General features: G+C 46.2%; 4 protein-coding genes across 4 annotated transcripts; 2 read left to right on the forward strand and 2 right to left on the reverse strand.

Moving 5' to 3' along the window:
• Positions 1 to 974: 974 nt before the first annotated feature.
• Positions 975 to 2625, forward strand: LOC128714290 (uncharacterized). Its single transcript, XM_053809165.1, has 3 exons — positions 975 to 1302; positions 1364 to 1657; positions 1826 to 2625. Exons 1-3 carry the CDS (start codon positions 975 to 977, stop codon positions 2623 to 2625), a joined length of 1422 nt encoding a protein of 473 aa, XP_053665140.1.
• A 1733-nt stretch (positions 2626 to 4358) lies between these two features.
• On the reverse strand, positions 4359 to 4778 carry LOC128711265 (helix-loop-helix protein 1). The gene has a single exon (XM_053806131.1). It carries the CDS (start codon positions 4776 to 4778, stop codon positions 4359 to 4361), a length of 420 nt encoding a protein of 139 aa, XP_053662106.1.
• Positions 4779 to 7009: 2231 nt separating this feature from the next.
• LOC128711033 (mitochondrial pyruvate carrier 2-like) lies at positions 7010 to 7555 on the reverse strand. Its single transcript, XM_053805901.1, has 3 exons — positions 7471 to 7555; positions 7330 to 7370; positions 7010 to 7240 (listed from the first exon to the last, which is right to left on the reverse strand). Exons 1-3 carry the CDS (start codon positions 7553 to 7555, stop codon positions 7010 to 7012), a joined length of 357 nt encoding a protein of 118 aa, XP_053661876.1.
• Positions 7556 to 8101: 546 nt separating this feature from the next.
• On the forward strand, positions 8102 to 21863 carry LOC128713144 (condensin complex subunit 3). The gene is made up of 4 exons (XM_053808005.1): positions 8102 to 9060; positions 9133 to 11788; positions 11862 to 12574; positions 21626 to 21863. The coding sequence occupies exons 1-4, from the start codon at positions 8102 to 8104 to the stop codon at positions 21861 to 21863; spliced, it is 4566 nt and encodes a 1521-aa protein (XP_053663980.1).
• The last annotated feature ends 957 nt before the right edge of the window (positions 21864 to 22820 follow it).

Here is a 22820-nt window from a genome sequence, read left to right on the forward strand (position 1 = left end):
TTTAGCTTTACATGATGAACAACATGCTTTAGTGAGGTCATAGCAAGATCATGTCCAGAGGTGGGTGAACTGAGTTCCGATCGACCTGACATCAAGAGATGTTTTGGTAGCGGTGAAGCTCCCACACTACCGGACCGAGACAAAATCCCATCCTGACCGTTCGTTCATCCGCAGCAAGGACGGACAATCCGGCTACGTGGCCATAATAAGTCTAGTATGCCAGAAATGGCATGACCTAGTAGGTCGTTAAGACAAGAAAAAGAAAGAGCTGTTCCAGAGAGAAGAAAGAGAAGATTGCTGTTCCGAAGCCTTAAAACTCCTACTCGAAGACTGTTCAAAAGAAGCAAAATATCAGCATCGTCCATTACGATCGTCCAGGAGCAGAAAGTCTTGGAATATTATCAGAATATGTTCCTGCATGGACAGCACAACCGAAGAATCGCGTAGTTTATGGTTTTCCTATTGGTGGGATCAATTAAATGTGATGTACTGGAGCTAAAAGAATCCAACCACACTGGATCAATGCACTTCTACTACAGGTTGCCAAATGATTTTCAATCATGGCAATGGAAGATGTTACTTTCTGTATTTGGGTGTTGGTAATAACACCTGAACGAAGCTATTAAACTATCGACAAAAAAAAAACTAAAGTTAATTTAATTAACTAACTAACGTAACCTAATAACTTTATAGTTAAATTTGCCGATATACTGAAGAAAGATTTATAAATTTATCAAATTTTTTAGTGTTCTTTATAGTTCTGTTGAAGTTTTAAAAGTCTATCGTCATTGAAGATATTCTCCTATACATTTATTAGAATCGAAATCCTTTTTTTCAAACGATAACTTCCATTCTATATTTGTACACAATAACCCACTTCCGTTTGCTGTGGAACTCCTCTCTAATGTACTATTTGTTGCTACTTAGTTTACTACAGTTCTTTCAGCCATAAATAAGCTGCTACTGCCGGCAAAATGAACGGCACACATTCGCCCGACATGATCAGCCGGTTTCGGGACCTGAAACTGCTCGAATCCGGCGAGGGACCACGGCCGGATCCGTCCCAGCACGAGGAAACCAGTCACCATCGGCAGCAGCGTTCGTTCGGCGCTCAGTCGGCCGCCACCAAGTCCCAGTTCATTCCGGCCATTTGTAACTTTCAAACGGCGCGGAAAATGGCACAGGAAAACCTCGAACATCAGCCGCTGCCGGATGCAGTGATCGATATTGCATTTCGGAAAGCGCAGGCAGCCGGTTTCCCGAACCCGGGCATGGAGCTTAGCGTAGGGCCGTACGCAACTGGTACGTACGGTGGCTATGAACGCACAATGCAGTTAATATAACTTTTGGCTGATTTTAACAGGTGTTGGCTGCAAGAACTACAAGGCAGGACCCACCAAGTGCACCAAGTACCGGGTTTATCGACCGAAAACGTGCGGCGTCATACCGAAGGTGCCGAGCGCGTTGGACACACCCGAGCGGCCGGAAAGTATGCGCGTGAAGAAGAAGGTCGGTGCGATGGATTTGGCCATCGGGTGGGAGTTCCGCACCAAGCATGAGCCACGGTCGCAAACATACATGGACGGTTCGAAACCCTCGGTAGCGCCACCAATCTTCGAAGTGGTCGAGCCTGCCAAGGACCTAAACCTGCCTGCGGGTAAGCGCCCTTGTAACGAAGTGTCCCCGGGGGAACTGTCAAACAAACCTCACACCCCAAATCAATACCGATTTCCCGGGTGCGGGTTTGTTTGTCCCGGAAACCCTTTTCCGTTAATCGGATTTTTTGTTTTATATTCTGTTGGTTTACGCGTTTACCTCGTTGCAGTGGTACACGCTGGCGGCGTCTTTTCGAACACCTTGGGCGAGGAGGACTTTTTCGACCGCGACGTTATTCGGCAGCACAAGCGCCTGGTGCGTCCGACCAGCAACCGTTGCAAGTGTGGCAATAGTTCGGCAAGGTCCTCCAAATCTCCGAATGTGGCGCGGCAACATGGACAGCAGCAGCTGCAGCATCGAAAGAATGGAAGCGGCCGTGACCGGCAACAAGCACTCCAACAGCAGCACCAGCACCAGAAACACCACGACGAACCAGCTACGACGGAGATCAACAACAACAACCTGCCAGCCGTTAGAGGGTCAGCAAGGTCGCACGGTTCATCGCAGGGGAAGGAAGTCGCCGAACTGCAACGCCACGGCGGCAGCGCGAATTCGATGGAGCGCAAGATGCACGAAGCAGCGGCCAAACACGCGGAACGGATCGAACGCTTCTGCCACAAGTTCGTGCCGGAGGAATTCCCGTACAACTTCCATCAGGAGTATCGGTGTGCGTTTAAGGCCGGCATACCGCAGAGCAATGTGTCCGGTACGCTTAGTAGCTTCGACACCGGACCGAACGGCCATCAGCGTAAACCGGCCGACTACAAGAAGCTGCTGCACATCCCCAAGCCCCGTGAACCGTACACGAAGAAGAACTACGTGATCGACACGCTAGCGCCACCGTTCGCCTTCTGGAAGAAGGGTTCCGGCTATCCGGACTACTGGCGGCTCATCAGCGTGTACCAGCAGGCGTACAATAAGCCGATCGAGAAGCGGAAATACCCATTGCTCAAAACCGTCTACCAGTAGTAGTCCTGCCGGGGACATCCCAATGACGTCAGCTCAATTATTCATAGCCTTACCGCGTACACACTTCACCCCTTAGCCAATGATTTTGAGTTTGTCGATTCTCACCAATAGCCAGTTTGTGTCAAGCGCCGTACTTATAGTCTGATTTGTGGAAAAAAAGGAAAATAAAGCGAAACCTTCGATGATCCCGAGGGAGAGGTCTGATGCCAACAGGCGAGAAGCTGCCTATTGCCTTTCACTGCGAACGAACCATAAAACCGTGCAATTATTACACTTTATTGCAAATCGGATCATTGGGAATCATGGAAACTACTTACAGGTTTATACATTTATAATTTCTTTTGATAGCTTGGAAAGATTTAGTGCTCTGGATGGCCAGGGGTGTGGAAAAAGAATTGTATATTGAACGGAAAAGTGTCAACCTTTACCGTCGTTTAACACCGACGGAACAACAATTCCGTTGCATAATTCGCAACTTTCAGCTTCATTTTTGTTTAGTAATAAGCATTTTTTTAAACAATATTTTTAGGAAGATTGGACAAATAATACCTCAAACAGGAAGAGATACAGGATCTGGTTCAGAATGGAATGGAAATTCACGAGATATCCGCATCAACCTAGAGCAAAGTCGTAAACGCCCTCAAACGTAGCTTCTCTTCGCTGAACTCTTCAAAGGATTTGAATCAGCAAGAATACGTTTAATAAAGGAAATGGGAGCAGTGGACGGTAATAGTAGAGTGTCAAACTTCACCAAACTTCGAACCAACAATTTATCAGAAGCTTTGAAAAGGGGTTTGTGGCAGAAGAATGGTCGATGAAGGCCAAATCTCTTAAACCAAGAGATCCTTTAGAAATGCCGTGATGCAGATGAATATGTGAAAACAAACGCTACTAGTAATCGATGCATATGCAAAGCATGGGATCCAGGTTTTTGGGTATTCTATCCTATGCCTTGATTTTGGAGATCGTCGGACATAAATATTTAGGTCCTTGTGTAAGGCATGCACTTGACTTGCATACAAGGATTCCCCTAGGTTTCTAGGCGATGAAGATAACCTTCATTGTGACCAGAAGACTCCATAAACTCACACAATTTAATAGATATCGCTGAGCTAAGTTAAACAGATATCCTGACGGTAGCGTTGGCCCAAAGGTTACAATGGTTGGAGCATGTATTAAGGAGGTCAAATTCTTCGGAAATTGTCTCCAAGTTGCGCTAGAAATTCTACTAATAATTGAAAGCATTCCAAAGAGAGCTATAGCGCCCTGATATCTTGAGGTACCTGGGACTACAATTTCAAGTGTTCCACTGGAAATAAATATGAATTTTCGGGAAGTGCAGTAGACAAGTGATGACATGTCAAAATATCAGTACCCTTTAATCAGGTCCGAGAAGGCCTTTGAACCACCAATCATCTGAATAATGAGATAAGCTGTCTACTTGCAACTCGAATCTTGCATCAATTACACTCGAAAATCTAACTTTATCATCAAGTCTGTTTCATGAAGAGCATTCGTCGGTGTTAGGCAACGTTTTGTAACACTTTCCTTATCTACCTAACAAATAACGATCTAATTAACACAAAATAAAAGAAACTATGCACGTTGAACTTATTTTCACTTCTAGTTTCTTTCCAATTCGACACACTCGGCAGGATTGTTTGAAGTATACTTTGTTATAGAGATCGTTCAATTATGTATTGCAACTTAGAATTAAAATAACAAAAAGCCAATCAAGCGTCCAGCACGTGATTCAGATAGGAAATGTAACAGATCGCCAGCTTCAGTATCTCGATCTTCGACAGCTTCTTGTCCGGCGGCAGCGTCGGAAGCAGTTTTCTCAGCTCGGAAAACGCCACGTTAAACGCTTCGACGCGGATCCTTTCCCGGGTCGCGTGTGCCGTACGGTACTTGAGTGTGGCCCGCCGCCGTCTACGCCGTTCTTCGCGCGAAAGGTTTGAAAATTCCGTCTGTACCGTCGGATCTTGCTGTTTGCGCGGTCTGACCGGTCCAACGCTACCGTACACTGATGGTTGGCCGGCGGGCAGATGGTCTTGGCTCGGAGTGCAAATTTGGGTGCTTTTCGTCCGTGGTTTACGTACACCTACCGCACACGAGGATAGTTCCATCGGGTCCTTCATCTGATAAACCATCTGTAACGAAACAGATTGGTTGCATCTTGAAAGAAGTATCTCTTTACGATACTTTCGACATCTTAGGTGCTTAGTAACGGTATTACAGCTTAATTATTGTACGACAATTTTTAGGAAACTAGTAAGTACAAGAGATTGACAAACTAACTTCACCAGCTTATTTGATAAATATTTTTAAAACAAATCTTGGTTTAGTAGTCTATAGTAAATTAGTAAAATAATGCAAAAAACGAAAGAAATTTACACGTACTTCATCAAAAGATTAAAATCACATCAACACACAAACTTTGGAATATTCTTCAGCCACGTTTAAACGATTCAAGTGCTCAATTATCCACATGCAAAGCAGTTGCCCAGCAACCAAACAGTCCTTTCACAGCACTAAATCACTGCACTATTCTTGCCTTAAGTCTATCAGCGCACAGCAATAATGATGCTACTTTGTGTCCAATGCAAAACCGTTTCAACCCTTCATTCAACACATCCACTTCGACTGGGTGCTAAACTGGTACTGAAGGAAACGTCCGGGAAGCAGGTCCTGACATTCACCGCGGTAGCATCAGTTGTGCGGGAAAAATTTCGGCAGCCATCTTGAAAACGCAGCATCCTTGCTTCGCTATTGGATGGGAGAAATCCGTAGACACGCCCACCGACAGTAGGGACGATTGTACCGTTATTGTTGGTGTTATTTTTCTTGCAGATGGGGCATCCGCTATGCAGATCGCAGGTGCAAACCATACGAAGGATGATATTTTAATCACGAGAAGACGCTACCCGAGTGCGGCTTTAAATGCGTTTAAAAGTATCCAGTCACAATTTTACGCTTTAAGCAGCTTTGAATGGTGACAAATGGTAACAAAAATGGTGAAAAAGTATCTAAAGAATTATTTTACTCGGGATTGGAAGGGAACCTTTCCCTTATTTGTATAATGCAATGTAACGAGTTACAATTAGAAAACATAGATAAATATCTCATAGGTAAGAATATATAAGTTCGTTAATATAAAATTTAACTCCGATTGTCGGATCAACTGTGTATCTCAATCCTTCTCATTCGATTTAGGTAGGATTTGAGTTACTCCAAACGTTATTGAAAACTCATTTAGGTTATTTCGCAATGGTTTTTTGAAGTTATCTAAATACAAAGTTTTTTTTTGGGTACAAACATTTTGCTTTCAAATTAAAATCTTACTCCTAAAAACGATTATGTAAGCGAACGAAATTGAGTATTACTGTCCTTTCAACAGTTTAACTTTTATTGTGTATTGTACTTAACTCATAGTTGCATTTTAAAAGGCAAAACTTTAACTACGTAATTCATCGCATATCCTTCTTTTTTGGCTCTACAACCTTTGTCGGTCTTGGTCTGATCGCCTAATGGCTGTATATGGAACTATACATCTCCCAATAGGCAGGAAGTTCTAGGCATGGTGTTAAGAATTGCCTTCTAAACAAATGTATAGTAGAGCCGCTTGTGACCAAATGTCTTCTTTAACTAACTTTAAATCATAAGACTAACAGAAACCATGATTATGAACTGAACTTGGCGTAAAAAGCAACGATGGAGGCGCCTCGTCACTGTCGACTACGGTATGCAGGTAAAATAGTGTTTGGCTTCCGCAACGCTTTACTATCCGGATATGTGATACAAATTAGTGAGAAAAGTTGGTAAGTGTGATTACAATTAAAAGGTCCTCCGGGAATTAAATGGGATTAAGTGGGAGAGGTTCCAATTCAAATTAAAGGATACCTAACACGATAAGATAAACACTTAAATAAACGGGACGAATAAAATACGAGTAAGTTGGTTCGAAGTTGTTAATTTAATATTGTTGTGATGGAGCTTAAAAAATACATACGAATTAAAGGACGGAAAATTGTTCAGTACAAAGCATTACTATTAATCAGATGGGTAGTATTATTTTCTTATTGTGTAGGACAAAATTTAATTGTGTGGATTTTTTTACTTAGATCAAATTTTATTTAATACAAAATTAAGCATCACAGTTTTTCTTTCTCTTTGAGCAATGCAGTAAACTTTCAATTATTCAAAATGGTATTATCTTTTGTGCATATATTTATACTGTACACGTTCTAATATACTTTACATCAAATTTGCACTGTACAGTTTTTAGAAGGAGGTTACAAAATCAGCAGTGTTTTATAAAGACTGCGTCGTTTTTTTTTACATTGAGAGTTAAGAGACAAATCACTTTGCACTAAAAGTTGATCTATTCGGAAACTTTTGGTTGCTTTCGTGAGAAATCCCAGGCGCGATACAATTGCAGTACTTGTGTACCGGCCACGAACACATTCACCGAAAATAGGCCCCAATTTTTCGGAATGATCACCAAAGAGTACCGCGACCAAATTATTCCGGTCGCTGCCAATGAGGCGGACTGCGAAATTGACAGCTGATCTGCGGGACGGCGAAGGTCACTCAATCCGGCTACCACCAAACCCTATAGGATTAATGAGAGCAATATTAATTCGTCCGCACAACTCACATTTGGTGCTGATACGTTATAAAGCTGCTGCCCCAGATACGAACCCATTTGAATACGGGTGCCCAGAAGAAAACAGTTTTCGGTCCTGTGGAGAAAAGGAAGCGCAATTGAATTTGCCGTGCCAAAATTCAACACAATCGAACGAGTGTTATATAAACTGCATGTCGGTGGAGCATCAAACTTACCTGCCGCATGGTTCCACAGGGGCCGCAATGCATTAGGAACAAATTTGTCGGCCGCGTTCACGACACCATGGTAAATCTTCGACATGGTAAGGATTATTCGAGGTAGATTAGGGAACTAGCACCGTTTGCACCGAGCTGCTGCTAAAGGAAAGTAAAAATAAATTAACAACACCATAAACAGTCACCCCATCAAAACAACAGTTTCGTGCGTTTTTCACACCGAGTTCAGTACTGCAAATGTGGTCGATTTGAACAATTGCAACCAAGGTGTATTGAGTAATGGTAGCTCGTGACAGCCAATGTTTACATGAGAATTTTAAAATAAATCTGGCTGTTTGGCGCACTGGGCAAGGAGTTGACGAAATATTTTCGACCAAAACTGAATTGTAGTCATAAAGCGTATGCAAAAGCAGAGTATTCACCGACAGTTTTCATGATTAGTCCAAAAGATGACGCCAGGTCTGCACATTCAATAGACCTTGGCCTAACGATCAAATTTGAACCAACGACGCATTCTGTCAAACAGAGCAAACGACGCACAAGCAACAGCAACATCAGGCGTCGCTTTTCCCACTAGATTAAGAGTTGTGTTGTTGTTTTGTTCGGTTTAATAATATTTCCTGTAAGAACAATGGCCCCGCGAAAACGGAAAGTTGTGGTGGCTACGGCTAATACGGCGGAAACAGTGAAATTCTCAACCGTCGTCATACAGACGGTGCTAAGTGCGCAACAAAGTGAAACCACGCATGCGAAGCTGGTGAAGCAGCTAAAGAAACTGTACACCAGCGTGCAGCATGATTCGTTTATGAAATCATTCATACAAGTGATTAAAAGACAGATGGAACACGACGAAACGAACTCGTATGCAAATCATGTGCTTAAGTTTAGTGCCAAATTTGTGGCCGATTCCGAGTACAGTGGGCAAGCTGTTACGCATCCGATCATGGCATCAATGTTCGATTGGCTGCTCACCACGATTAGCAACATACAGCGGATACGGTTCCGGATTTGCCAACTCGTAAACCTGATCCTGAATGCGTTGGGCACGGATGCGGCGTTGGATGACACGATCTGCGATAAGATTCTACGGTACATGCTCGAGCGGATACGGGACACTTCGCAGCACGTACGGGTACAGGCCGTATTGGCACTGCAGCGCCTGCAGGATCCGAGTTCACCCGAGGATCCCGTGGTGCGCGCGTATGTGTATCACCTGGACAAGGATCCATCGCCGAAGGTGCGGCAGGCAATCATCTCCTCCCTGGGACGGAACTATCGATTGATTCCCTACATACTGGAACGATTGTGGGATGCGGATGAGAGAGTGCGTCGCCACACGTACATGCAGATGAGTAGCTACCCGGTACGCCAGTATAAGATCGAGCAGAGGTTAAAGTTCCTCGAGCAAGGCCTCAACGATCACTCGCAGGCCGTACGCGATGTGATGCGTAACGTCATGATTCCTCAGTGGATTGAATCATACCAGCGGGATTATGTCGCATTCGTTGAGGCGTTAAAGCTGGATTCGGACGAGAAAGAGATGGATCGTTTCCGGAAAGCCGCCAAAACGGTTCTGATGGAAATTTTCAAGTAAGATGTCGTCTCTTAGTACGGTTAGACAACGATATAACTTATAATAAATGTTTTTTTCCCTCTTTGCAGCAAAAAAGGTGTTAAAGAAATGGCCAGTTTACTGAATTTTGAAGGAGAGAAAAAAACGGTCCCACTGGAGGAACTCACTATTGAGCGTTTAATCTGCTGGCAAACGATGTTGGAGTACCTGCAAAAGACCGATTCCGACGACCTGGAAGGCTATATGGTCGAGCTGAGCAAATTTTGCGAGTACCTTAAGGGATTTGTGGCAAACCCAAACGCTAGCGCATTCATGAAAACCGCAAATAGCAGTACGAGTGTGAATACGCAAATATCTTCACCGGGTCAGCCCGAGACAATGGATAAGCTGCACCAACTGTACGTGCAGTGCAGTTTGCAGATCTTGCTGGAGATAGTTTTAATGTTTGACTTTTGCGATGAGTTTGGGCGGGAAAATCTGAAGCAGGTTTTGTCGGACATCATCCGCAATGAAAATCTGTTCGAGGTGAACGTTCGGCTCATAATGGAAACGTTCGAGAAGCTCATCACCGACGTAGAGACGCGGTTGAACTTCTTCGTTGAGTTGGTGAGTTCCATGGTTGAACCGTCGCGTCAGGACGTTTCTAACAGCTCCCGCCAGCTAGTCGATGCTTACCTGGAGAAGCATCCGGAAATGACGACACTCAAGCTGCAAATCTCATCGCTTCGCGTGAAGATCCTGGAGCTGCAAGAGCAGGAAAGTGCACTTTCCGCACAGAAGGATTACGCCGGTGCTCAGCTGATGAACGAGGAGGTAAACTTGTGCAACGAGCAGTACGCCAATCTGGTGAAACCGCTCGTGCACGAAATGTCGCTGTCTACCAGTAGTGTCGATGATGACACCAGCACCATCACACTGCAGTTCCGCGATTCCATGCTAAAACCGCGCCGAGTAACACAGGCAACGGTCGAGAAGTGTCTCCAGATCTGCTTCTATCTCGTCAACGGTCCATCGGTGCGTTCTCTTACACCGCCGGTGTGTAATCTGTATCCGACGTTTATCAGCCGCCACGTACAGTCGGGCCAGCTGTCCACGCGTAACTGGGCATTGAGGACCGCGACCGCGTTCAGCATGCTTTATGACGGGCTTAGCAAGGAAACGTTCCAGCTGCTGTACCAGCAGTTCCTCAACACCGCCTCATCGCGCCTCTGGAAGACGGCATTCGAGTGTGTTTTCGAACTGCTCGACAAGAACGGGTTCGAATATTTTGACCTGGAAAGCGAAGACGTGAACAAGGATGATTCACGTACGAACAAAAGCTCGCGGCAGTTGTTCAGTCGGCACAACACCAGCTACCACGACGACTCGACGAGCGTGTCCTGCAATGGTAATGAGTTCTACAAGATGGCCGTCCACTTCATGGATACGTGCAACGACAATGCCATCTGTTCGGCCATCATCGACGGTTTCTGTCGGTTGATTTTGCGCGGACGGTGCAGCTCGGCCGACATCATGTCCAAGCTGCTGTTGCGTTACTTTAATCCGACCACCGAACCGGAAATGCAGCAAATGTTGGGCATCTTTTTCCAGCGCTTGATAGCGAAGCGTCGGCAGGAGCTGATGCAGAAGGCACTGCTGAACACGCTGTTCCACGTGCTGGAAGCACCGAACGAAAGTCCGCTGGCTGAGGTACGGCCGGAATCGGTGATAAAGTTCGTGGTGGACTCGACCCGGCCCGTCTTCTGCAATCCCGGCGTTAACCCACACAACACGATCGCCGTGACGTTCCTGCGGGTGATGCGTGACAACATTACACTGAAGGATCTGCTGAAGTTGCTGAGCAAGGAGTTACTCGTGCTGGACATTAAGGATGATGCGATACTGCGGTCCGATCTGGCGAATACGGCGGGTGAAATTTTGAACGAACCCTACCTGGATGTGAAGACGATAAAAAATTTGACCACCTTCCGGGAGATGATGTTGGGCAAGATTCGGGAAACGATCACGTTTTCCTCGACGCGAATCCAGGCCCCTAATGGTGCTGCAGATGAGGAAAGAGCGGAAACACCCGTGACGGAGGAGAACGACGAAGCACCAGTCGAGGACGAGGAAGAACAGGAGCAGGAACCGACCGAGGACGGGGAACGGTCCGAAGAACGGCCGCTGATTAACAAATCAATACTCCAGGAAGATTCGGATACGGATCTGTTTGCATCACCCTTGAAGTCTACGCAGGGTCCAGCATCTCCAACGATGTCGCCGGCAAGAGCTAATGATAGTGTTGCTCCGGGGCCACCGGATTCGGGAGTCCGATCCCTGCGACGGTCTCTCGTACCACGTTCTCCAATAAACGAGCTATCGGACAATGGAAAGTTCAAAGTGCCCGATGCGTCGACCCTGCTCAAGATACAAGCGGCATCGGCACGGTTGCGGGTAGCACTTGGCACGTCTAAGACGGTCCCACCGAAAACCGCACATACGGACGATGATTTTGAAATTCCGGCCACAAACGACGAGCAAAGTTCGGATGAGCATGGGTTTTCGAGCACGTCAGAGGATGAGTTGGAGATTCCAGAAACACAACAATCGGAGAGGCAATCGACTGATCTTTCTAATGTAACGGTACGTCGGTCAACGGTCCCAGCTAGGACTAGCGCCCGTAAGAACCGTAAAACGTCATCCAGTAATTCGTCTTCGTTGTCCTCATCGGATAGCGAGGTTGTTGAAGCATCGCCAAACGCTACGGTAAGTTTCATTTTATTGCAAACTTTATTTTAAAAGATGTCGTAAAGGTTATAACAATTCCCTTCCTTTGTAGATCAATCGCACAAACCGTTCAGCAAGACCCCTGAGCATAGCAGCGGCCAAAACGTTGACGGAACGCAAACTCGTCGCTATGCCTGGAACATTACCACGTGCTACTCGCCATGCTGCTCGCTTGGATGCGATCAACAGTAAGGTTATGACGCGAAAATCTCTCTCGGAGCTGAGTTCGCCCACGAGAACAACAACGAAAGCCACACGTCAAACGAACAAAACAACTACCACAAGTTCTCCCGCCCGCATCACCCGAACATCACGATGGTCGAAAAACAATCCTGAGTCAGAAACTGCTTCCCCAGTAGCGTCGTCGAAACGCGTACCCACGAGTAACGGTTCAAATACCCCCACAAAAACTCCCACAAGAACATCCAGCCGAACGAAGGCGATCGAAAATTTGGCCGCCAGTCAGCAAAGTGGATCTCCGACGGGCAGCAAACGTTTGCGTGAACAACGATCCGCAACAACAGCTAAAACAATCGAACAAAGCTCGATAAGGTTAGCCATCGGCCGGAAGGCTAGTTCCGGCAGTTCGGAGAGTAGCAGTGGCGTTTCTACTTCGAGTCCGATACGGCTAAAGCGTGCTGCGGTTGTACTAACACCTCTGAGTGCCGTTCGTCGGGTGGAGGCGACAGGTAATAACAAGGATTCAGCCACGGTAGCCACCTCACCGAGACGACCGAACCGAAAAGCAACGCGAACGGACAAAAGGCACAACTAATTTACAGCTAACAAGAGCGAACCTACATGTAACTGCCACTGTATATTTCCAATAAAGAGCAAAAATGAGTTTAAACGGAATTTCTCGAGAGATTTGTTGCGTATGTATTGGATATGTTGGTTAAAGGTTTAAAAACAATCGATCATTCAGTTTCTCATTTGTTCGTGTCCTCCACGATAGAAATCGGTAATGCAGCAAATTGATCAATTTACAGTTTACATTCGTTACGGTGTTTTAAATGTTTATTTCTTTTTCTTTCCGTACGACATCAGCAATCTAATTTAGATCCTGCATTTGGCTAATGTATGCCGTTCCTGGGTTTCACGCTACATTCAAATATTCACATCTATAATTGCATTTCATTGTATAAAATTTCGTTTACCGCACGTCCACGACACACACTAGACACCTTTTTTTTATTTGGATGAATGGTTTTGTTTGGAATCCGATGTACGGTTATCGGTTACTCGGAGTCATTCGACAAGCACACAAAAAGTTGTTTTTTCAGGGGGAGAAAAAGCGTACCCTTGTTGTGCTTAAATGCACACACCGAATAAGAGAGGTAATTTTACTTAACTTTTCTGCCTTCCTCCACAATCACTTGCAGTATTCCTTTCTTCTTTGTTGGATCATTGTCAGGGTAGCTGTCTTGAAGTGGTTATTTCATTTCTAATAATATAGAAATAATGTTACAAACTTTTTTACTGAATAAGTCGCACCACAGATTGAATCGTTACCGTTGCGCCAGTTAGAGTTCTAATATCGTCGATTCGTTTGGTCGTTATGGCTAAATGGACTAATTCGCTACTACACTTGTTAATTGCAAGGAAAAAAATCGTACGAATAATTACATCAATATTTCAAATGTGATTGATTTGGTTTTTACATCGCACATACTGCGTTATCGTTGACTCGCTATATCATCCCCCGATGGTCCTCCATTCCTTATCGCCCATGCATACACATTGAGAAACGTTCACTTTACACGCGGCGGCAAATGCGATATACCACGTTCTCCCATGCACAGCTTGCGAATGAATGTGTAACACAGGAAGAAAGGAGTAAAACATATGTCCTTCCAAATATTCAGTTCATTTTGCTTCATTTTTAGTCCTACATTGCCTTATGTTAGTAGTAAGGAAGTTTGTGGTTATGTTTTGTTTAAGAAAATCTTTCCCGCTAGCGTAAATGTGTCTTAACAACGCTAAAAATATGTACCTTTTCGCTAAAGGCAACCTAAACAAAGCATTCAAGAATGAGCAGTCGAGCAGCATATTTGCAGGGCAAATAAATAAAGGCTTGAGAAACGATATAACAAACAACTTTGCTACTACAATGTTTAAAAAAAGAAAGAACAATCATGCAACTAACGAAACGGATTAGCAATTCCAACAACTAATAAGCTATACGGGACAAAAGTGAATAAAAAAACTACCTATACCACAAGACAATAATAACGAAAAAGAAGTAAAGTTTGCCATTTTTTTTAATAATTCATTCTTTTCCAAACGAACACATAAAAACCTCTTCTTTTTACAATTGTTTTCTTGTTTGCTTTTGTTTTCTTATATGACCAACCGCACTTCCGTGCGTAGCAGCGGTACGGAGAAGTACAACATACCGGTTAAAGGAGCTATTAGCGACGACAGAAACGTAATTTAATACAATGTTCTTGTGCACTCCCTTGGGACCAATTAGCTTTGCTCCTTACACCCACTATTTGCTTCCATCTGCCATTAAAATTACCTATCCACAAGCCTAATGACTAAAAATTACACATTAAATTGACACGCACGAACGCTACGTGTTTGTTGCTTTTGCACGTATTGGATGGATGCACCACCGACAATCGAAGTAGAAATATTTTCAAAATAAAACATTCTTGTACGTAATCTGGGCGTACGGTGAAACAAAGGATACCTTCAGCTACTTAAATATACATCCCGCGAATAGTAGTGATTGATCTGAATTCATCTAACATAACAAAACGTATGTATAATAATACAATAATATTACTATTAAATATATACGGTCTTTACACTTTCCTTCTAAGTATGTTTATACATTTGTTCCTTCTTGACTCTCCGTTTTGTTGGGGTATTGAAACTACCTTTGAACGCACCTCACAAACGAACACAATTTCAGTTGTGTACCGGTTCGATAGGGCATCCACAAGTCTGCTAGTGGAGTGTCGTAATTTAAAGTATGCGTGTGTGTGTGTTATCATTGCTTAGTCTCATCATGCTCCAGTGACGAGCAGAAGTATTGTAAGTCTTATTTCATCTCAACAAAACACATCGACAGTGTTCAAGAGCAAAAGCTCAACTAGAAGAATTGTTGTTACCTTTCGTGCACTGGCTTTAATAGAACAGTTTTGGTAAACGAAAAAGCAAAAAAAATAAAAGAAAAATCATAACAAAAAAAAAATGTTCGAAAAAGTCGCTAAAGTTGCTGCCAGTGCACTGATTAAATCTCTTGTTTTTTTTTACAGTAACATCCGGTCTGAAACTGGCAGATAGTTTTCCATCTAGTGAAATTATTGAATAGGAATATTTTGCTAGCTAGCAAACTATCTAACCACACCGGACCATGGTATTGCGTTGGGTTGGTGAGGTTCTGCATTTTTATATGTATGGTTGTGTGTGTGTGTGTAAGCACCTTTATGTTCATCATCGGAACCCAGCGGAGATCGATCCTTAGACTTGTACACGCCGATCCAGCTGCTTTACCCTTCCGGGTAGGCCCGATTAGAACATTAAAGGCTATTGCGTTTCGTCCACTATCAGCATTATCTGATGCGTTGGTTCCTGCGTACTGCGGACACACTCGTTCTGATGCGTTATCCAGTCTTTCCGCTGACAGAACGTCGAGCAGTACGGTGTCCTTCGGCACAGTGAACATTCGGCCAACGCTTCACGGTTACAGTTGGCGCACTAACGGCAGGGGAGAGGGGTAAAATAAGGAATTAGTATCGCGGAGTGCTTCCCTCGGAAAAAATGCACGGTGTACCTTCTTGTTTGCATGTATCGATCCCGGCGGAATGCAGTTGCTGTTTATGCTTTGTTCCTGTTCGAGTTGCGTCACCGTCAGTATTGCGGCATCCCGTTCGCGCTGCATACACTCCAGCTGGCGGTTGTGCATCTCCTGCGTTTCCACAATGCATTTCCGCATTTCTTGCACCATTTTCGTTAGCTGGGTGCAGAATGACTTCATCCGTTCGAAGGGTAGGTTCGCTTCAGCTAACACTAGAATAAAAGAAGTTAGAAATATTGGTTACTACTTTGTTATTGTAGTGAATTGTTAATTTTAGTTTTGTTTGATTCAATTGTAGCGCTTGTAAGGAAGACATTCCGATTCAGTTTGATTTTATGGAGGACCTATCTTGTTGTAAAAACGACTTGTTATCTTGGAGTCAACGGGGATAAATTCTTAGTTCTAAGAATGAATAACTAATCAAACAGTCCATTGCATAGTTCCCTAAGGATGTCCAACAATTATTACATTGGAAGAACTGTCCGAAGGATGTTTGCCGATACTCTTACTCTACACCTCAGAAATAGACAAGAAGATTTCCATATCCCTCCACAGATATCGACAAGCGGAATGGGCAAACACTAATACGAAGGTGTAGAATGCACAACCAAGCTTACATTGCGTCTGCTGGTCCACGAATTCCGTCGTCGAGTCAATACCCTCCGTTAACGTCTGCCACGGTTCCTCTTTGGTGGTGATCAATTCGTTCTGGAGCTCCTGCTGCTGTTCCTGCTGGACAACCTTCACGGTCGTGGTGGTCGTTGTGGTGCTCGTGTTGTTGGTGATGATGGGTGTTGCATTTATGGTGGCGGTCGCTTGGTGTAGCTGTTGCCGGGTGGCCGCATGTACTTGGGCAGCCTGTACCGCTACCTGCTGCTGATTAGTTATGGCGGAATTGTTTGTGGTGGTCGTACTATTGCTATTGATGATGGCATTGTTCGCGTTCGCGCTGGGTGTATTGTTACTGTTCACAATGGTGCCCGATGTGCTGGTGGCGTTCCCACCGGCCGACGTTGTCGTACCACTCGTCACCACGATGCGCTTCTTCTTGTCCAGCTGTGGTGATTCGTGTTCGCTTTGGTTCCTTCGTCGGCGCTTGTAAGGTGTGAAGAGGCGCACTGGTCCAGTTGCGGCTGGAAAGGTAAAATAGATAGATGTAGTAGTACCAGCACAATTAATACAACACATTATTCAGAAGTTGTAAGAGGTGGTACACTCACTTTCTCCCGACTCGTCGTCACAACACGCAGAACAGGTGCAGCTCGTGGCGTGCGGCGTCAGGATACCCTCGTCAATGAGCGTCTGCAGGCTACGCCCACCGTACCGTATCGATCGTTTCCAGTCTTTGCTCGAACCACGGCCACAAATGTTTTCGAACTCACTCGGCGTGTACCAACCGTCCTTATGCTTGATGCATTTCCCCCGTCCACCGGAACCTAGCCGGCTTTTGTACAGTTCGCCGGTCGTCGTTTTACAGCGCACCTGCAGTATCTCCACGTTGGCCAAATGGTTCGCCAGCGCACTGTTGCCACCCTCGACCCGATACTCCTGCGTGGTTTGTTGCTGTGAGCCTTGCTGGGAATTGTTCTGCGATTGGCCACTTTCCACCAGGCCCGAATCATCCTGCTGCTGGTTGTTGGTGTCGGATGAGCTCTGCTGCTGGATAACGATATGTGCCTGTTTCAGTTCATTGCCCAAATCTCCGACCACCGTACTGCTCGAGACGAAACCATTGTTGTCGACGCAAATCATTGGTTTGAAGTGTTGTATCTGTTCCGTGGTGAGTACGTTGAAGGTCGCTCCACCGATTAGCGTACCGACCGGCAGGGAAACAGGCACCTGCACCACGGTATTGCCCTGCTGTACGTCGGTGGTGGTCACTAGCCGGGTTCGTGGAGGTAATGCAACCTAAAAGAGGAGAAGAAACATTCTTTATGGGATGTCATAATGAATTCGCGATGGTTCTTGATTGTGTTGCCAAAGAAGTGAATTATGTACAGCCAAATGAACATCTGTACATCAGACTTGCATTTTACCAAACCAAACTGCCATTTACGTTATAACGACAAAGAAAAATATATGATGATGGTGAACTTTCTATTTAAATACAGGGTTTTACAATAGATAGGATATTTATTTGCATTTTGTATTTCGCTATCAATCTTCCCGTTTATTTTATTCGCTTGCGCAATTTATTATTCGCCATGTGCTGTCTAAATCCCTGGGCAACAATGTTATCTACCTTAATTTAGAAGCCTTACTCAATGTTCAAAAATTGAGATTAAGGCACGTTAAGTAATGTCAATCAGAATTGGAGACTCATTGCTACCAATCTTATTAGCTTAATGTATCAAAGAACAGCTATACCTAATGGAAAATTTGTATCAGCCCCTCAAAGTGTGATGCGTTTAGAACCTTAAAATACTTCGGTGTACACAATCATTCGTGTATTGCCGGCACAATTGTACGTGCCCATGGTAAAGCCCTTTTTTGCAACTGTATGGGATGGAGGGGAGGGACGGGGGGACTCAGTATATCGGCGTCCAATATCTATTTCAATCGAATTCGAACGAAACTACGGCACTGCGCATGTATGCCTTCTTCGCGTACATCCGAGCGCCATTGCTCTTGCCGCCGTCAGGATGGCAGGGCCCATCCGGATAGGGGAGATAAATTGCTTGGAAGTGAAAGTAACCCAGCCTTTCGCCACACGTCCACCAACGGAGGTGGAAGAAAAATAGACTTATCCGAATGTTCGCAGCCGTATCGAGAACGAATTAAAAAAGAAAGCCGTCGCTAAAGTGCTCAGAGTCAGTTGTTGGCTCTTCCACTTTCATTGAAGGCAACTCGAAGGCGGCTCGAAAATAGCTGTCGTATGCTGACGGTGGTTCTTCGTGCATCACCACGCGCGTCCGTTTGCAACGCAAGCCTTGACTGAGCCCGAAAATGTGCTCCACTTTCGTTCACCTTCCTTGGGTTTTGTCGTCGGCCACGCTGACCTTTAACATTTGCTTTGCGACCCCGCGTAGGATCGCCGAGACAGGCTGATTCATCGACGATCGACGACGTCCGGCGGACCGGTGTGTACATATTTGGTGCGAATGCGGCGTCGCTGGTGCGAGACGCTTTACGCAAACGGCCACACGTTGTCTGTGGCGCAAGCCACGTGCACATGTGCGTATGGTACGCGAAGATGTTCGCTGCCCTGCCTATCGCACTGTGCCCGAATGTATATCGGCGAATCGTGGAGGGCAATCTATGTGGCCCGAACCGGGGAAGAGTTCGCGTTCTTCGTGCGATCAGCTGGAACCCCTTGTGTGTGTGCGTGTATGTGTGTTTGTATATACATATACGGGAGGCATATCTTGAACAGCCGAGTGAACACATGGACGCGACCGATGACGACGACGACGAAGCTGCGTTGTCTTTGCGGCCGATTGAACGGATACAACAACCGAACAACCCCCTCTCCTCCTTCTGCTGGTCGGATGTTCCATAATTTGGTCCAGCCCCGAAGGCCATAACGGATTTTTCAGCCTACCCTCAAATGGTAGGGCCGGGCCGAAAAGCTTCCAGAGCATGCCCTACCAGTTTTTTTTTCTCTCGGTCGGACAGGTGTGTTGCCGGCGTCGCGTCGTGAAGGGTGCGTTAATGCACTTCCGTTCACAGGTTTGCCGTGAGGGGTCGAACGCAATAAGGGGGGACAGGTGAGGAAAGTCTTGACGCACACGGGAGGCCACCGAAGGCGATAATAATAAAAGCAAAAAAGGGAAAAAACGTAAACAAACCCACCGACAGCCGCCCGAAAAACGGAACGGAACGAACATAAAGGCAGAGAAGCGAATTCCGACCGACCCGACCCGACCACAATTTCACGACCATTTCCGAACGGCCAAGCCCACCGACGTGGATACCAAGAACTCCGCGAGCTCGGGGTGGGTGGGTTGGAACATCATCACCGCGCTAGGGGGATGAAACGTGAAGGAAGACGCGGCGAAACAAAAAAAAAAACCACACGAACGTCAAGCATTACACGAAACGCTCCAGAATGCATTCGAGACGGTCGTCGAATAGTGCGCCCCGACGATCCAGCGAGCCGACAGATCTTCGACAGAGAACGATCATCAGTCATCTGGAAAGGGTACAGCAGCATCATCTCGTTCGCGTGTGCGCTGACTTGCTGTCGCCATTCATCTCTAGCGAACGGTGGAACACAGTGGGGACGATAATAACCAACGCCGATCTTTGTAACGTTGCTCCAATCCTGTAGGTTCTCGCGATGTTTCGTGCGCTCTAAACCTTCTTTTTGAGACACTTCACAGTGCTACCATGAGTGTGCTTGCGCATTCTGTTGCCAACTTTTATCACTAGTCCATGATGCTCTGTACAAGAGGAGCGTGGGAGTCAATTGCTGCGACCGTTTTAAACATGAAGAAAAAATGAACCTGAAACGACACCTAAAACACACCAAAGCAGTATGTCAACTAAATAAAGTGACATTTAAAAATTTTCCTCGCATTGCTATATTCCATTGCTATAGCAACTGTTGATAGGAGGCATTTCACACGAAAAAGTGTCTTATCGTTGATGTTTGCCGAGACCAGGTGGTAGATGTTGCTTGACAAGGTGCAAGGTTTTGTTCGGGGCACTTTTGATAATATTGCTCCCCCATTTTTGCTGGAGGCAATCACTTCAAGTACGGGAAAAATTGTACTCCCTTGTGCGCACACGCATATTGCACACATACAACCCATGCGCAACCATAGGTTGCTCGCTGGGGCACCTTTATTTCCACGCAAATTTTATAATCGGCATTTCCGGGCTAGCGTAAAATAAAAGCGTAATAAACATTACCATGATGTTGGGAATTCATCTTAGGCCCGACATTTTTTTGATCTTATTGGAATATAGGAACATTCGGTGAGCGAACAAGTCAAAACCTCTGCTTGCTCTTATTCCACACTTTGTAGGCTTTTTGTCTCATGTTTCTATTGCGTCCCACTACCCACAACATTGTGACTTACGTCACGTAGTGTGGCGATAAAATTGCGAACTGTGGTAGGAAAGAATTTACTGCCTTTACATTGGCGTTGTCCCTCGGGGCACAGCAAATCCGCGACCAGCGCATTGTTGCCGCTTCCATTGCCGACTGTGCAGGGTTCCAACGGTAGGGAAATGCCGTCGCCGAGTCCCCCAAAGGAAAGACTGAAAAAAATATGTCCGCCGCGATAGGAAAACGACGGACGCACGACGATCGCGAACATTGCGATACGACCGCGTTTCGATGCTGCTGATGTGTCACACGAGCGAAGAGATATTGCGTGCGTGCGTGTGTGGGTGCGTGCTTGCCTATCCGTTGTGTTTGTGCCGTGTTTCACTCGGGGCACGCAGCCACACCGATGACACACACGGCGTGTTCGCTTTTCGCGTTTTCTTCCCACTGCTGTTGAATATGCTAGCGCGCTAGAGAGTGGCGGCCAGAGATTTGACCGACATATTCGTAATGCGTTCCCGCTATACGTTCGGCGTAACTCCGTGCCGTCCGATCGATCTCGGCCCGATCGGGCGGCATGGTCGGTCGGTTTTTTTGTGTTGTTGTTTTTGTCGCCCCGTTGTCAATGCAATCGGCGATTCTGGTGGGGTTACGGCGCGGAACGGACGATTTCTGGACTGCTGTTGTTGTTGACCATGTACAAAAGCGCCATAACGGCACCTAGGACCAAGGAGGTTTTGGACAGAAAACTGTAATGTTTTAGGCACATCCTTGCAGGACAAATTGTTGGTTGTTGGTTTGGATTTCTGACACAATTTGGCACTAACCTACTACCATGGCAACGGGTCCACGGAGTGCACAGCATTCCTGGATGTTCACACTAGTGTTTTCACAACGCACGAAGCAAAACACACAACTGTCAAACGTCAAACAGCAACAACAACACAACAACGCACTATTGTCCTTCGTTTATCGACTTTTTTACCATGTTCGCGCTTTTCCTACCCCACCCAAGGGTGGTGCATTCGCGGGCAGGGCCGGGAGAAAGGCACGGGATATTCATAGCACCGTACGCAACCTGCATGCAACTGCACGGTTTTGCAGCATCTGCACTGATCGCTTTATACCTTACCTCTTCACCGTTGTCGAGTTTGACGTGTTCCTCGGCTTCGTCCGAAAGTTCCGGAATCTCCGAATCCATTGAGCGCTGCCTTTCTGGCGGTGGACGGGGACGGAGACGGCGATGGGTTTGACTACAGCAAGCGCGCGGCAAGGACAATCAAAAACTTGCGAAGGATGATGGTGTCGCCGAATGTCCGCCTGCCCGTTGCGTTCGGTGTTACGACGACCGACCGATGATGATGACAGAAACCGAAAGCCTCACAGAAGTCCTGAATCGGTCCCGATCCCCTCGGACTCGGGCAGATATTTTCACGCGGAATTTAGTTACCGTCCTCGGCGTTGATATCCCAGTGATGCCAACGAGGGGGGGCCAACAACACAAAGCGACAGACGACGACGACGACGACGGCTACGGAATAGAGATTGTGGAGTTTTCTCCTCAGTGTGCGCCTGCCTGCCAACTGCTGTTGCTGTTGCTGCTGCTGCTGCTGCTGCCGCCTGGTGGAGTTCTCACTAGCTGGGGCGCGTGCGTATGTGTATGCGTATGGGAACGAAAAACAAAAAAAAGGGTTTTCCTTTCCGTGGGGCACGATGGGGCCCTCCGTTGGGGGTGACGAATAGGAGCGGATACAGGGTACAGGTGCGGATTGCTGTTGCTGAGATGTGGTGGGTTGTTTTGCTGCGCCCTCAGCGGAGCGACAATCGTCCGAATCGACCAACCGACGACCGATAATCGCGCTGCTACGAATGCCAACGACGAGCGAGCGAGCGAGCGAACGCGCGCGCGGTATTTCCAACACACAAATTCGGTTTTTCTGCCTTTTGCCCGATCTGCACCGTGCTACGGCTGTGTGCGTGTCGATGCGTGCGTGCGTGTATGTATGTTCGGACGGTGCGCGCTCTCTCCCGATGCTGGCGCGTGGACAATCGTGCGGCGGACAAAAACACCAAACCGGAGTAGGCTTTACCAGCGGACGCTTCACACCATTCACCGGTGCGTAGGGCAGCCGGGAAAAAGACGATTTTGTAACGGGAAAGTTTCACGAGTTTCACGGGGTTCTTCTCCCCGCTGGTGTCCGCGCACGACG

This window comes from Anopheles marshallii, chromosome 3 (genome assembly GCF_943734725.1).
Source record: "Anopheles marshallii chromosome 3, idAnoMarsDA_429_01, whole genome shotgun sequence".
Taxonomy (NCBI): domain Eukaryota; kingdom Metazoa; phylum Arthropoda; class Insecta; order Diptera; family Culicidae; genus Anopheles; species Anopheles marshallii.

Excerpts from the sequence above, each read along its gene's own strand:
- LOC128714290 (XM_053809165.1), top strand. The coding sequence starts at position 975 with ATGAACGGCACACATTCGCCCGACATGATCAGCCGGTTTCGGGACCTG. Across the intron at positions 1,303-1,363 it reads CGTAGGGCCGTACGCAACTG|GTGTTGGCTGCAAGAACTAC; the intron begins GTACGTACGGTG and ends TGATTTTAACAG. Across the intron at positions 1,658-1,825 it reads GGACCTAAACCTGCCTGCGG|TGGTACACGCTGGCGGCGTC; the intron begins GTAAGCGCCCTT and ends ACCTCGTTGCAG.
- LOC128713144 (XM_053808005.1), top strand. The coding sequence starts at position 8,102 with ATGGCCCCGCGAAAACGGAAAGTTGTGGTGGCTACGGCTAATACGGCG. Across the intron at positions 9,061-9,132 it reads GTTCTGATGGAAATTTTCAA|CAAAAAAGGTGTTAAAGAAA; the intron begins GTAAGATGTCGT and ends CCCTCTTTGCAG. Across the intron at positions 12,575-21,625 it reads GCAACGCGAACGGACAAAAG|GGTGGTGCATTCGCGGGCAG; the intron begins GCACAACTAATT and ends ACCCCACCCAAG.
- LOC128711033 (XM_053805901.1), bottom strand. The coding sequence starts at position 7,555 with ATGTCGAAGATTTACCATGGTGTCGTGAACGCGGCCGACAAATTTGTT. Across the intron at positions 7,371-7,470 it reads CCTGTGGAACCATGCGGCAG|GACCGAAAACTGTTTTCTTC; the intron begins GTAAGTTTGATG and ends TTTTCTCCACAG. Across the intron at positions 7,241-7,329 it reads GGGCACCCGTATTCAAATGG|GGTTTGGTGGTAGCCGGATT; the intron begins GTTCGTATCTGG and ends TTAATCCTATAG.
- LOC128711265 (XM_053806131.1), bottom strand. The coding sequence starts at position 4,778 with ATGGTTTATCAGATGAAGGACCCGATGGAACTATCCTCGTGTGCGGTA.